At 41.0% G+C, this 13,819-nt stretch overlaps 1 protein-coding gene across 1 annotated transcript in view; it reads left to right on the plus strand.

Annotated features, from left to right (window-relative positions):
• Positions 1-1,320: 1,320 nt before the first annotated feature.
• Positions 1,321-13,819, plus strand: part of OXCT1 (3-oxoacid CoA-transferase 1) — a 77,834-nt gene continuing 65,335 nt past the window's right edge. The window contains exons 1-3 of the mRNA XM_083356823.1: positions 1,321-1,555; positions 7,923-8,031; positions 10,071-10,161. Of these exons, the coding sequence (XP_083212949.1) occupies positions 1,445-1,555; positions 7,923-8,031; positions 10,071-10,161 (311 nt within the window). The 5' untranslated portion in view covers positions 1,321-1,444. The remainder of the gene's footprint in view (positions 1,556-7,922; positions 8,032-10,070; positions 10,162-13,819) is intronic.

Genomic DNA, 13,819 nt, shown 5'->3' on the forward strand with positions numbered 1-13,819 from the left:
ACACAACTTCACACATCACTGTGTTTCACATAAATCCCTCAGCAAGGGAGATGGGATGGTTTCTAAATACATAAAATTAAAAAAATTTTGCACCACCTGAAATCCAAAGCAAAGGAGAATATTCCAAGTTTCTGCCGAATTGCAGGTAATTCAAGTATCTGGGTTTAGTTCTGGAATGTAATGATTTATTATAGATTCTAAGGAACTATTTTCTATGATTAAAGGAGAATATTTGTAGTTTGGGATTGAAATAAGGGATCCTTGGTGCTCTCTGAGCTTGTTTTCTTACAGAAACTTCATTATCCCAACTAGATAACACCACAAGAAGTAACTTGACCAAGGACCCCTCAGCTATTTTCTCTTTTGTGTAGAACTAGCAACAGCAAATTGCAACAAGGCAGAAAATAAAACACGAAGCCAGTTTAGCCGGTTTCTCTCTCTTTAACAGGGGTTTAAGTTGTAAAAAAAGGAGAGCTTCACAGGGTGTGAAACTAAACTGGCAGTTTTTAAATAGTGAATTTTCTATTTGAAAGGGATAAACTATCAGGTTTAGTGGGAAAGCGGGCAACTTTTAAATGTCAAGATCACTTTTTTAATATGGGAATTCTACATCTAAGCCCAATCCCATTAATAGCAGTATTCTTAGTCACTGCTCTGCACTCTTAAATGTGGGTACTTGTTTATTCTCACTGCACATGTGAACATGGGTTACTACCAAGTGATCTGCCCCTGTTTTATCTTACACTCTGAGTCTATCCAAGATAGGTAAGAAACAAACTCTGTGTGCTGTCTGTACTAGTTTCCAATGTGTTCTTTCCTGGGAGTAAGCTCCATTCAGCATAATCGGGCTTACTTCCTTTACAGCAGGGGTCTTCAAACTTGGCCCTTTTATGACTTGTGGACTTCAACTCCCAGAATTCCTCAGCCAGCAAAGCTGGCTGAGGAATTCTGGGAGTTGAAGTCCACAAGTCATAAAAGGGCCAAGTTTGAAGACCCCTGCTTTACAGTGAGGCCTGTCATCTCTGGCCTGGAGAATTCTCTAATGCAGGGGTCTTCAAATTTGGTCCTTTTATGACTTGTGGACTTCAACTCCAGCATGCCTGTCTGAGGAATTCTGGGAGAGTCAGAAAAGGGCCAAGTTTGAAGACCCCCGCTGCACTAACGATTCACTCAGCTCCCCATAAACCGCGGGCTCTTCTCGCGCAGTTTCGGAAAGGGTTAAAAGAAAACGTCAGGGCCGAGCCCCTAACCCTCCCCCATCCTCCACGGAGATCGGCGGCGCAGCCTTTGCCAGCTGGGCGCGGTTTCTTTCCAGCAGCAACGCTCAAAGGGGGGTTGGGCATCCGCCGCCGCCGCCGCCTTCTCGTGCTCCTCAAGGCCGCCGCCGCCACCGCCGCTCGCTCAGCTCCTTCCTCCTCGCCCCGCACGCCGCACAAGCCCGAAGATGGCGGCTCACCATCTCCTCGCCCGGTTGCACCGCTGCCTCTTGCCCGCCGCTTGCCGGTGGGGGTCCGGCCACGGGACGGCGTCGCTCGCTCTCGGGGCGCAAGCGAAGGTAAAGCGGCCACGTCGGGGGTTTTTGGGTCCCCGCGGGTGTGTGCGTGCGTGGGAGCTTTCGGGCTTGCAGCGGCGTTTTCTTTTTGGCCGATCCTGGTAGATTCGGGCATCCTTCCCCAAGTTCACGGCAAGCGGGGCTTGGGGTGGTTTCTCCCGGGTTGGGCCGAGGGCGCGCGGAGGAGCGCAGCCATCCGTTCGGGGATCTTTTTTCTCGAACCGGTCTCTTTAAGAGCGGCTCGATCCACAGCAATTGGCGCGGGGTCAAGTTCAGCTGTTAGCTAGGAAGAAGCTGAGCCTAGATCTGGGGTGTGTGTGTGGGGGGGGGGGGGTCAAAGCCGTCTCGCAGGCAGAACAGCCGGTCGGTCAGACGCCCCTGCTCGCCTTTCTTGGCGCCCTTCTTCGCTGTGGCGGCGCGGACTCCCTTGACCAGCGTTTTCCAACCTTAGGAACTTGAAGATGCGTGGACTTCAACTCCCAGAATTCCCCAGCCAGCTATGCTGGCTGGGGAATTCTGGGAGTTGAAGTCCACGCATCTTCAAGTTCCTAAGGTTGGAGAACGCTGCCCTTGACAACGAGTTGGGCCTGTTCCGTTGGCTCTCACCGGGATCAGGTCCACCCCCAGGGCTTCTTTCTGTTCCCCAGGCGGGGAAAATTATTTCACCCCCGCCAGGGCAGGAAAGGTGACCTCCGATCCGCTGCTTGCAGAGCGAACGACGCGCCTGCATCTTTTCTTCTGCCGGCTGGCTGGAGAGGTCGGCGCGTTACGGGGAGCGCGTCCTTGGACGGGGTTGTCTGAAAAAGCGAACTGCGCGCCGACCTGACCTTGAGGAAAAGAGAAGGCGCTTTCCAGTTTTGCTTCCGCGACGAGCTGCTGCGTTTATTTTAGAGTCCAGGGGTCTTCAAACTTGGCCCTTTTATGACTTGTGGACTTCAACTCCCAGAATTCCTCAGCCAGCTTTGCTGGCTGAGGAATTCTGGGAGTTGAAGTCCACAAGTCATAAAAGGGCCAAGTTTGAAGACCCCTGTTTTAGACGGAAGAAGAGAGACCGATGATGGTCCCGATCGAGAAGCGGCTTTAAGGGATCTCTCAGCTCGATTCTGCCTGAGCATGGCTTACTCGGAAATAAAGCTTGCTCCTCTTAAAACAGCGTTTCCCTCTGTGAGGCTTTTATCTGTCTGGAAAATGAAAATGCGTCTCCTCGCAGCAATATTTATTTGAGGACTTTTATTAAACCTGCAGTGTATGCCTCCCAGCATACACAAAGGACAGCACAGCAGGAGGCTGATGGTGCAGATCAGCAGAGGGGTTGGACAGCTCTGGGAGATAACTGCTCACTCAGGATAAGCCTAATGAGTTAAGCTGTTGACAGCCCCAGGCATGGTCAGCCTGGTGGGAAGCCAGGATCTACACCCATTGTCACCTGCACTGGCAGGAAGCCCAGGTTTGAACTGATTGGATGCCATCCACCTGGGCAGGTATAAATAGACGCCAGGCTTCCCTGTTTCCCCAGTTCATTCTGTTCAGAATAAACTCATCTTTACCCCAGCTCTGTGTCCGTCTGTATGTGAAGCACGCGACTTTACACAACCTGTGTTTTGTGACAGCTTGCTCAAAGTTGGCAACTTTTAAGATCGCTGAATTTCAACTCCCAGGATACCTGCTGGGAAATTCTGGTAATCGAAGTCCCCATCTCAAATGTGCCAGGTTTGTAAAAAAACTGGGTTGCTATATCTGAGCTGCAACAGTCTGGATGACCACAGAATAAGGAAAACTAAATTCTTGCTTGATGGTGAATTCATCAATGGAGTTAGCTTCTTAATCAGAGTATGTTAAGAATTGCAGCTACAGCTGGTTCCTGGCACCTACTGATCCGAAAAGTGGTAGTAATAAATGTTCCAATTCAGGTGGAAGTTCCAGAAAGAAATACAGATAATCCTTGACTTATGACTGGTTGCTTAGTGACCATTTGAAGTTATAATGGATGCCCTGCCCAAAGGTACTTAATGATCCGATTTTGAAGTTCTGATGCGCTCCCTGGAGTCACACGACTGCATTTGGGGGACTTAGCAACTGGCCCACATTTATGGCTATTTGCAATGCTCCCCTGGTTATGTGGCCATGGTTTACAGTGTTTTTGCTGGAAACAGGAAGTAACTATCACAGAAAAAGGTCATAAAATGCATCTGGTGATGTGATCCATTTTACGACTGTTATGACTTACGATCATAATTACCAGGCTCAGTTCTGATTGTAAATTGAGGACTACTTGTAGTTAACGGTATCTGAATTGATGGGATAATGCAGCTTTCAGCAAAACTCCCTTAAAGTGTAATAATAAAGAGAGCATGCCAATAATAAATTTAAAAGTCAAGAGTTGGAGCTACAATTAGTCATCTGTCCATCCAAGGTAGGGCTGGAAATTAATCTGCCACAAAACTAATGATTTCCTCTCTTTTGGATTTAAATAATTAAAAGATTAAATACCTGTCTTCTTAAGCCTGCAGTCTAGGGACTACACAGTTTCCCTGGACCATCCTAACTGGAATTTCTGATTCTTCACATTCTGAAGGCCATTGAAAAATAAAGCTTTAATCAGGAAGTAACTGTCTTCCTGAACATGGGGAGTTATATCATGATTGTGTGCATGCTGCTTCTCTGCAATATACAGATGCATTCCTCTTCATTTGTCCCCCCCCCCTATATTTCATATAAACCATAATTTGGTTTTTCCAGGATTTAGTGCATTGTAGGAACCTGTTCATTCTGATTTGTTAACCGTAATTAATGCTACAGTCCACTATGCAAACTAAGTGGATTGTGGCTTCATAAACCGTTGTTATCAACAATGTTCTAAATACGATTTGGCTAATGTTTATAATGCACGTTTGTCAATGTTTCACTCAAAGAAATTTGGACTTCTAAAATTGCAGAATTAATTGCTATTGCAACCTGTGAGCCTTTGGCTCATTGTTTCAGAGATATTTCCTCAATCAGATTACTCAATCCCGTCAACAGTGGCATAGCTTCCAATTTACTGCCTTCACTTGAAAAGTTGGAGATACGTTCATCTGCCTTGAAAGTAGCCCATGTTGATCTGAACAGCACAGGAAATGTTTTATGACATTTTGTATTATGTCACGCTGCTTCATGATAATGTTTATGTTTTAAAACAGTTTATGTTTTAAAACAGATAATGTTTATGTTTTAAAACCTTTTCTTCAATATGGACTCCCTTTAAATACCATTTGTAGCCACGGAGTATGGCCAATGATCCCCAAGACTTAACTCAAGATTGAAATCATAACATTTCTTCTAGCCATTGTGGGTTCCCTATGACAACATTGTGACCCCCCCTCCCAGAGGTCTGGGGACCCATAGGTTGAGAACCACCGTCTTAAAATGTTTTATAAAATTTGCCAAAATTTCAATTCCACGGGAGATATGGGCCCAGGATTTTGAACACATTCTGTAAGTTAGCCCATTTGAGGTACCTTGGTTGAAAAATTGTTACCCAATGATGCACGTTTTGCCCAGTTAAAGGTTACGGGAACAAGAGTTTTAATAGTATATAGATGGATAGATAATATAGTGCTTGGTTAATCATAAAAGGCTCTTTGAATTAGTTGGCACCATCTAATTAATTGAAAACTGCTCGTCAGTAAAAGGTGACAAACCAGTTGCTTGCCTTTTTTTTATTCCAGTATTAGTGAAACATAGCACGTGTCATGTGATTCTCCATGCCAGGGAGAACAAACTGTGAGCTGCTGCTTTTGGTTTCAAGAGCTTTATGACCTGTGTCATGCTGCCAGGCATACCTTATTAAGTCCTTCCTTCCTTCCTTCCTTCCTTCCTTCCTTCCTTCCTTCCTTCCTTCCTTCCTTCCTTCCTTCCTTCCTTCCTTTATTTATAGAACTTATATGGCTGTTTCTTTTACAGACAATAATCCTATGTAACTCACAACAAGATATGATCAGTGGTTCTGTTCTATTTGTTAATAATGTATTATATAAAGTGAACCACTTTTTCATGTTTCTTACTATTTCATGGCTAGCTGAGGAATTTTGGGAGTTGAAGTACACAGGTCATAAAGGAGCCATCGTTCCCTACCCCTGCTATAGAGCCTTCCAGGTGCATCTTACAAGAATTCCTGGCTCTCTTAAGATCCCAACATTGGGAGGCTTCCATACTGCGGAAAGCTGCCCTCAGGAATTTGTGCCAAGAGTAGCACATACTGCTCACGTCTGAGTGGGCTGTTTTCTATTGGGTGCTCTAGGTTATTACTTGATTGAGTAGATTTATGCCCCTCCTTTTATTTGGGAACACTTCCCTCTTTTTCCTCACAAGAAGGAAAATATTGTTTGGACTGAAAGAGAGTGACTGGCTCGAAGTCACCCAGAACATTAACATTTGGATTTTCCTGATCCTTGTCCCACACACAGGCTCTCAGTTGTTGATTATAATGAAGTTGTTGATTATAAGGAATCTTTTCCTCAGCAATATACAATGTCTGAATCATTTTTTTAATTATACATGTTTGGGGTCTTTCCTTTTATCAGAGGGAGGATAAGAATTATCCTCTTCTGCCCAGTAATGTTATAAAAAGTAAACATGCACCACCGGACAAAAGAATGGAGCTTTATGCAAAGATATCTGTACATGAATTTATGTGTATGATGCTAAGCTATGATTCATGTGATGTCCTAAGTCAGGCATGTCAAACTCACGACGTCATGTGATGTCACGTGACGTATCGTGACTTTTTCCCGATTGCCGGCAATGGAGAGGGTGCGGTTTCATCGTGATGCATCTGGCCTGCGGGCCGGCAGTTTTTTTTTTTTTTAATTCCATTTATATCCCGCCCTTCTCCGAAGACTCAGGGCGGCTTACAAGCTTAGCAGTAGCCTTCATTCTATGTATATGCCTGCTTATTAGGGCTTTCACACACACCCAAGCGGCATTATTACAAAGTCAGCTTAATTGCCCCCAACAATCTGGGTCCTCATTTTACCTACCTCGGAAGGATGGAAGGCTGAGTCAACCTTGAGCCTGGTGGGATGCGAACCTGCACTAATTGCAGGCAGCTGGTGTTACTTAAGGAGGCATTAGCCCACTGCTCCACCAAGGCTCTTAACATGCCTGTCCTAAGTCATAAATCATGGTTTACAAATCACTAGAGCAGGGGTCTTCAAACTCGGCCCTTTTATGACTCATGGACTTCAACTCCCAGAATTCCTCAGCCAGGCACACTGGCTGAGGAATTCTGGGAGTTGAAGTCCATGAGTCATAAATGGAATTAAAATAAATAAATAAAAAATAAAAGGGCCGAGTTTGAAGACCTCTGCACTAGAGCTATGCTCATAGACAGAATTAAAGAAAACAATTCTGGTGTAATGCGATGTGAGAACATGACTTGCTTACCTATCAAATGCTCAGATGCTTATTGCTGATCAACAACTTTTCAAGTTGCAGTTCTTTCATTTTAAATTGGATGGGGGACCTTCTACCTGACTATGCTTAGTAAAATAGGATAGATGGCCATCCAATTTCCAGTGTTTAACACTTGCTTTCTGATAATCTAATATATCTGGCATGATAATTTCATATATTTGGCATGATTTTTCTTTTTCAACTGAAACACACATATAATATGTCTCTCAGTCTATCTGTCTGTCTCTCTGTCTCTCTCACACACAGAGGTTATATTGTTTGTATGTTTTGTTACTCAGGAGCACCTGCTGTTACAGCTCATCATGAGTAAACCCACAAGATGTATAGAAACTGAGATTTTGTTTGTAACTGAGGTCTCTTAAATTTCTAAGACTTCACTGGGTTCTGTAAACTTTCATATATATCCCAATTAAACGTGGCCTCATACGTTTTTTATTGGCATAAGAAATGTAAGGGTTCTTTGTTTCATATGATATAGTTATGTTCTTTAAGATCCCTTTTTGATCTTCAACTATTTTATTTTTTTTCTATTTGATTTATATTTAATAATAAATGAAGAGTGTAAATTATTTGATCTTTTTTCTTATTTGCCATATATGTAGTTTTTATTTTTGGTTGTTAAGTTCATTAGTTCAATAAAAAGAGTACTGCATTGTATGTATGTATACGTGTGTGTGTTTGTGTGTATGTATTTGTGTGTGTATATATGCGTGTGTAGTTTAGTGTGATGTAAAGCTCTAATATGCATTTTGTGGATACTTTGCAATTCTAGATCAGTGGAAAGTGCTTTATGTACATTTATATGTGTTATACAGTAGTTATACACAATCAAGAAATCTGTTATTTGGATAAACTGTATAATGTTGCATCCATGACATTCTTATCTCCCACCTTTTTTTTCTTTCTTAACTTTTAGACTTGTGGTTGCTATTTTTCAACCAGTTCCTGTCACAATACCCAATTTTATACTGATCCAATAGAAGCAGTAAAAGATATACCCAATGGATCCACTCTCCTTGTTGGTGGTAAGTAGTGAAATTCCACTGTTTTTTCCATATAAAGTGTAAGGTCCCAAGCCCTTCCTTATATTTGAGATACCATTAAAAGTCTTATCAGGCAACTCAACAGAGGCTTCTTGAGGAAACAGCACTTTATTTTCGATCAAAATAAGTCCTGGGTGGGAACACAATCTGAAAACTGGCAGCGTTGCATTCAGAAGTGCCACATGTTAGAAAGTTAGTGAATTGCTTTATAAACTTTGTTAGCCAATGAAAATCAGACAATAGAGCCATTACATCATAAGGAAGACATCAATCATTCCTGTATACTCCCTTATTCCCTTCTCCAGTACATCCCATCCATGTACATGTTTCCCGCGCTTGCATGAAATTTGTCCCTGACACGAACTCTGATTACAAAAGCGAAATAGCAATAATTAGGCTAAACAATTTCTTTTTGTTCCAGTTACAGAACACTTCAAACTATAGGTAGTTCTTACTTACTGATATTTTAGCGACTGATCAAAGTTACATCAGTCATGTGATCTCCATTATAGCCAAAATGTGGTGTCCTATGCCTCAGCTATGGTATTCCTTTTTTCCTCCCCTTTGCAGAGCTGAGAGATTGGAGAGAAAGAGATTTCAGGAGATATGTTGCTCCTAGCCTCTGATCTAGATTATGTACATCTTAGATGTATGTATAGTACTTTGGCTGATAAAAAAGCAGAGTAAGAACTGGTTAGTACTTTATTGGGAGATGACTGTTGTGCCACTGTCTTCTTCTCAGATAGATTTAGCTTAAGTCTACAGCCCTTTGATTTAGTGGAAATCAAGGAATCAAAAATACACGTCAGAAAAAGATAATAGCAAATGTCTTCCTTACTGTTACAGAAAACCCCAACCCCAACTTACAGATGCTTGAGCAAGACTTTACCTTGTGTTCTATGTTTGCAGAACTGCTCAAGCATGTAGAAGCCGCATGGCTTAAGGAGACTGAATATATGTCAGAATCCATTTATATCATATTCATAAATGGAATGTTTCAAACATTATTCCATGGATTCTGCCATCTCCCGAAGAGAAGAGAATAGATGTGGATTGAACCGCTATTAGGCATTTCAAAGGAAAGGAGAAGCCTTTTGAACTGGGGAAACAAAAGGGGGGCTAGCATCTGGCTTTTGTCACGGAAGAGAGCAATAAACATGAAGGGTCCTAAGTTCCTTTTTCCCACGAGAGGGATGATATGAGATAAAGGATGGGGGACTGACCAAATGGGGTTAAGGGGGGTTAAACCGGGAACTCTTTATAAGGGTTTACTTCGTGGAATAATATTAAGTCCTGTCTCGTTTCCTACAACCAAGCATGTCATAGTAAAGATTCTTTTTGGAATAGATTTGACTCCAAGAATTTTGTCTTCCTAAGACGTGGTTTGGGGTGGGTCCTGACAATATACTTATTGTCATGGTTCCGATAAATGAGACAGTTCAAACAAAATGCAATCAAAATGCAAAATGACACTTATTCCGTTTATAATTTGGAGTAAAATAAAGTTGGAAAAAATACTTTTACTTTCCAGTAAAACTTTTGGTTACAAAAATTACCAAATTAATCATAATAGGAGCTTTTGTCAGTCACGTAATGTACCGGTATATTTCAGTCCTAGCTGTGCAGAAATAGACGGAGATCCAAGGTGTTAAACATCTTTCAAGACTTTTCAGTATATAACATTCCTATATATTACCAAGAAAATATTTTCTGTTTTCATTTATGGTTCAAGTCTTCTTCTTTTTCCCCATTTCATTTCACAGCTCACAGCTCATTGAGATGCTAGGGTTTTGATTATCAGTGAATTTCTGCCAGCTTCTTCAAGTCTTTTGCGCATGACAAACTATGGTATGGGGTGTCTTATTCTGATTATTGGCTGAAAGTTTTGACTGCTCCAAAATCCAGAGGTTATAGGGTGCCTTCTCCTGAATTGGGAAATAGAATTGGGTCAGTGGATCAGCATGGGCAAACTATAGTTTCAAAATAGAGTTATTCACTGCTAAACAATTTGTATCACATAGGTTTTGGGCTCTGTGGAATTCCGGAGAACCTCATAGGAGCTTTGTTGAAGACTGGTGTAAAAGGAATAACCGCTGTCAGTAACAATGCAGGGTAGGTCTTTCATTCCAGTGCCAGTTTTTTAGGATTATTTTAAACATCCCTAGTAATGCTGCATGGGGAAGGAAATCCCTTATCTTTGCTTTGTAAAGAATCTATTTTGCAACTTTAACAGATGAGGTTACTTTTGTTTTTTGCAAGTTCAATTAAGTCTGAACTTTGGCTATATTTTCCTCTCTACTTATTTTGCTGCGCCTGTTAATGGCATGATTGCATAGCAGTGGTACATATTCATGTCATACACAGGGCTGCAGTCGTTGCTATTGCAGAGTGTAAGTTATTCATTCATTTAAATATCTGCTATAAACTTCGGTTGGTCACCCATAAAAGACGTGTGGTTGAAATAATAAAGACAGTGGACGGCAGAATGCCAGAACATGAAGTGAAAGTTTGCTGTCTTTCAGACTCTGCACAAATACCAAAATATTTCAGGGTTTTTTATAAACAGGAGTTTAAAACTGAAGTTTGTACATTGCCCCCAAAAATGTTGGTTTTTGTAAAATAAAATCACCTTCTTATTGCACTCGGCTCTTCAAGTATTCATATGTAAAGCAGAGGTTCTCAAACTGCAACTCAGCAATATAGTGACTTCATAAAATGATAAAATCAATACAGCATTCATCCCTATGTATAATGATTTTATTGAGCTTAAGTATGGAAGTAAATAAATGCACAATTTTCTATAATTATTTTTTTACTCTCTATACAACAAGGAATAATATAACATTGTAGCTTTATAATATAAAATAGTTTAATTTTAAACTACCTCATTGAAACTTAAAACTGTATTTTAAATGGGAAGGATGAATTTGCTGTCATAGTGGAATGTGTCAACCTGGCTGTTGTGGCTTATTCAACAAGCCATGATAAAAATGGTTTAACATTGCAAAAGGCTAGTTTTATGAATCAGGCTTTATTTCTTGTTTAATTCAATTTAAAACATTAAAATACAAACTCAAAAAAAGAGAAAGAAAAATACAAAAAAACAAAACAAAGCTAAACAAAACTACACCAAAAAGTGCATAAACAAGACAAAAAAAACACCATATACATAAATTGTCCCCCCAGTTGAATACTGATAAATATATTTCAAAGATAATAACTCCACCCCCCTTGTGGAGCAGGCACACAATTTATAAATTTCTACTACACAATTTATCCAACCCACTTAGCCTGGCATCTGTTTAATGTATGAAAGCATAGTTAACAGGTAAAACCAACAGCTAAATTATGAATCAGGCTTTATTTATTTGTAAAAATTTATAATATATACACATAAATTGAAAATACTGATCCTTGGTCAGGGACCTCTAACTTGAATGTTCAAATGGTGCTAGGAAGACTCTCACAATAGGAGTTAGTTTTTAAGGTACTTCCTTTATTAACCACTTGTTAATCCTTGGAGGAGTAACCAAAACTTTTTGTGTCATGTCCAAATGATTAAAGCACAGGTATCTTTTTTGTTCATTTGTTTAACTAGGGGAGCATTGCCTTGGAAATAATCCAGTGCATTCTTAATTGTGGATCACTGCAAAAATCCTTGTATCATACTAGACAAATGGCTGTCCAATCTTTTTTTTTTGATCCTCTGAAATTAAAACATGTAAAATATTTTAAATGGGAAAAAACCCCTAAATTAATAACTTTTTCATTATACAATATATACAATCCTACATTTTTCTTTAAGTAAATGTTTTTATCAGTATAGGTAGGCATTTCAGGCCAAATAGTTGCAAAGATGTGAGTAATTGTTCTATGGACTAGAAAACCTGATTTAGGCTGGTTATTTTAAAACACTTGAATGTGATATTGAGGTTAAACACTTTAAAGAAATTCTCCCTTAGTTATCAGTACTACTTTTAGCAATTTTTCATTTCCTAGTTTGAATACTATTTTCAGAAACATGATACTGTGCACCAGAACTATGTGAAATTTTACCAAGATGTTTATGAAATACTAATTTTTTTCACTAATGCTCTTTGTTGAGAATTGAGAAAGATTTAGACACTGCTGTAGAACTGAGAAATTTGGCACTGTATTTTGTACTTCTGCCTTTTCAATGTTGAAATTCTTAAATTTATGGTAGTAAATTCCCTAAATTGTTATTGGTAACCATTTGTTTTCTCTTTTTTTGTTGTGACAGTTAGCTAATCCCAGATCTAAGTGTGTAGGAGAAGGAGTGGCAGAACCTGGGGTGGAATTTTAAAAGAGGAGGCAGCCTAGAGTCCCTATGTTATTCTATTCTGGCAACAGCTGTGATCTGGGGCAGAGGAGTTGGGAGTTGTCACTCAGGAAGCTTTGACAGCTTTCAGAGACTTTGTGTTACAGAAAAATGGATGCGAGATTTTGTAGTTGAAATTAGTCTGTGGGAAGCATTTGGATTTGTGGCTGCTGTATCAGCTTCCCTGTTGTGCAGCAATATGCTTGTCTGAGCTGCTTGATTCCATTGCTGTGCTGGCAATGGAGTCCCCAAGGCTGATAATCTGTGGGGATTTTAACCTGCTCCTAGATGGCATTGAATTGGGAGTGGTTCAGGAGTTCATGATAACCGTGAACTTGACCCAGATAATCAAGAGCTATGAGTCACCAGAGGTCGCACATTAAATCTAGTTTTATCTTGAGGCTGTTGCAACCCGACCTGAAGGTGGAGGATATTTGGTCTTCTGTTATGTCCAGGTCATTCTCCGATTGCTTTTTGCTTGCTGGAGATCCTTCTCCCATCAAAAAAGATGTGCCTACCCTGGAAACTGGATGGATTTCAAAATAAGCATGAGTTTTTCCTGAAATACGCTTGTCTGTTTCTCTGAGGGTTTCACGCTGGAATGGGGAGGTGAGGAGGGCCTTAATCAGGTACTCGTCACTTAATCACCATTTATTCAGTGACTGTTCAAAATTAAAGCAATACTGAACATACGGTAACTATGCTGGTTTTCAGAGTTACAGTATGGCTGTCGCAATGCCCTGGCACTTGGCAGCTTGCTTGCATTTATGATTGCAGTGCACTTCAGCTCTCCTTACCTGTCTATATCCCCCCCCACACCAATCTCTGCCCTTTTGGCCCTCCTGTACTCCACTGCCATCCCGCACCTCTACTGCTCCCAGCTACTAATGAGGCATTCCCTGGTCGAGCAGCGGTTGGCCCTTCGCAAGGCTGCACAAGACCTTACTCTTTTCACAATGCCATCAATGGATCCTGCTATCTTAGTCAATTTTCATCATCTCTCCATCTTCTCCTTTCTGAGGAAGATTGTTGAGAAGGTAGTGAGGTTGCAGTTGCAGAGGTCTCGTGAGAGAAACGTATTATCTGCAATCTTTTAAATCAGAACTTAGGCCAGGACATACCTGTAATACATAGGACTGAGATAGCACATGTTGGAGCTGGGAGAGGGGTCTTACAACCATCCTGGCTCTCCAGCTGTGGGGAAAGGCGAATAGGAGATACAGTGTTATGGTGTGTTTTTTTCCCTTTCTCCGTGACTGATTCTGGTTGGTATTGGTGTGGGAAAAAGTCAAGTCCAAGATACCTGATTTGTGAGGTGTTACCAGGCTTCATACCCTCTCAGCCTTCTTGTTTACTATCTAAATAGGACTGTTAGGAGAGATCATCCATCAGTTTGGAGTTAGGTGTCATCAGTATGCCAAGCAATGGTCT

Source organism: Vipera ursinii, assembly GCF_947247035.1.
Source record: "Vipera ursinii genome assembly, chromosome: 2".
NCBI classification, from domain to species: Eukaryota; Metazoa; Chordata; class Lepidosauria; order Squamata; family Viperidae; genus Vipera; species Vipera ursinii.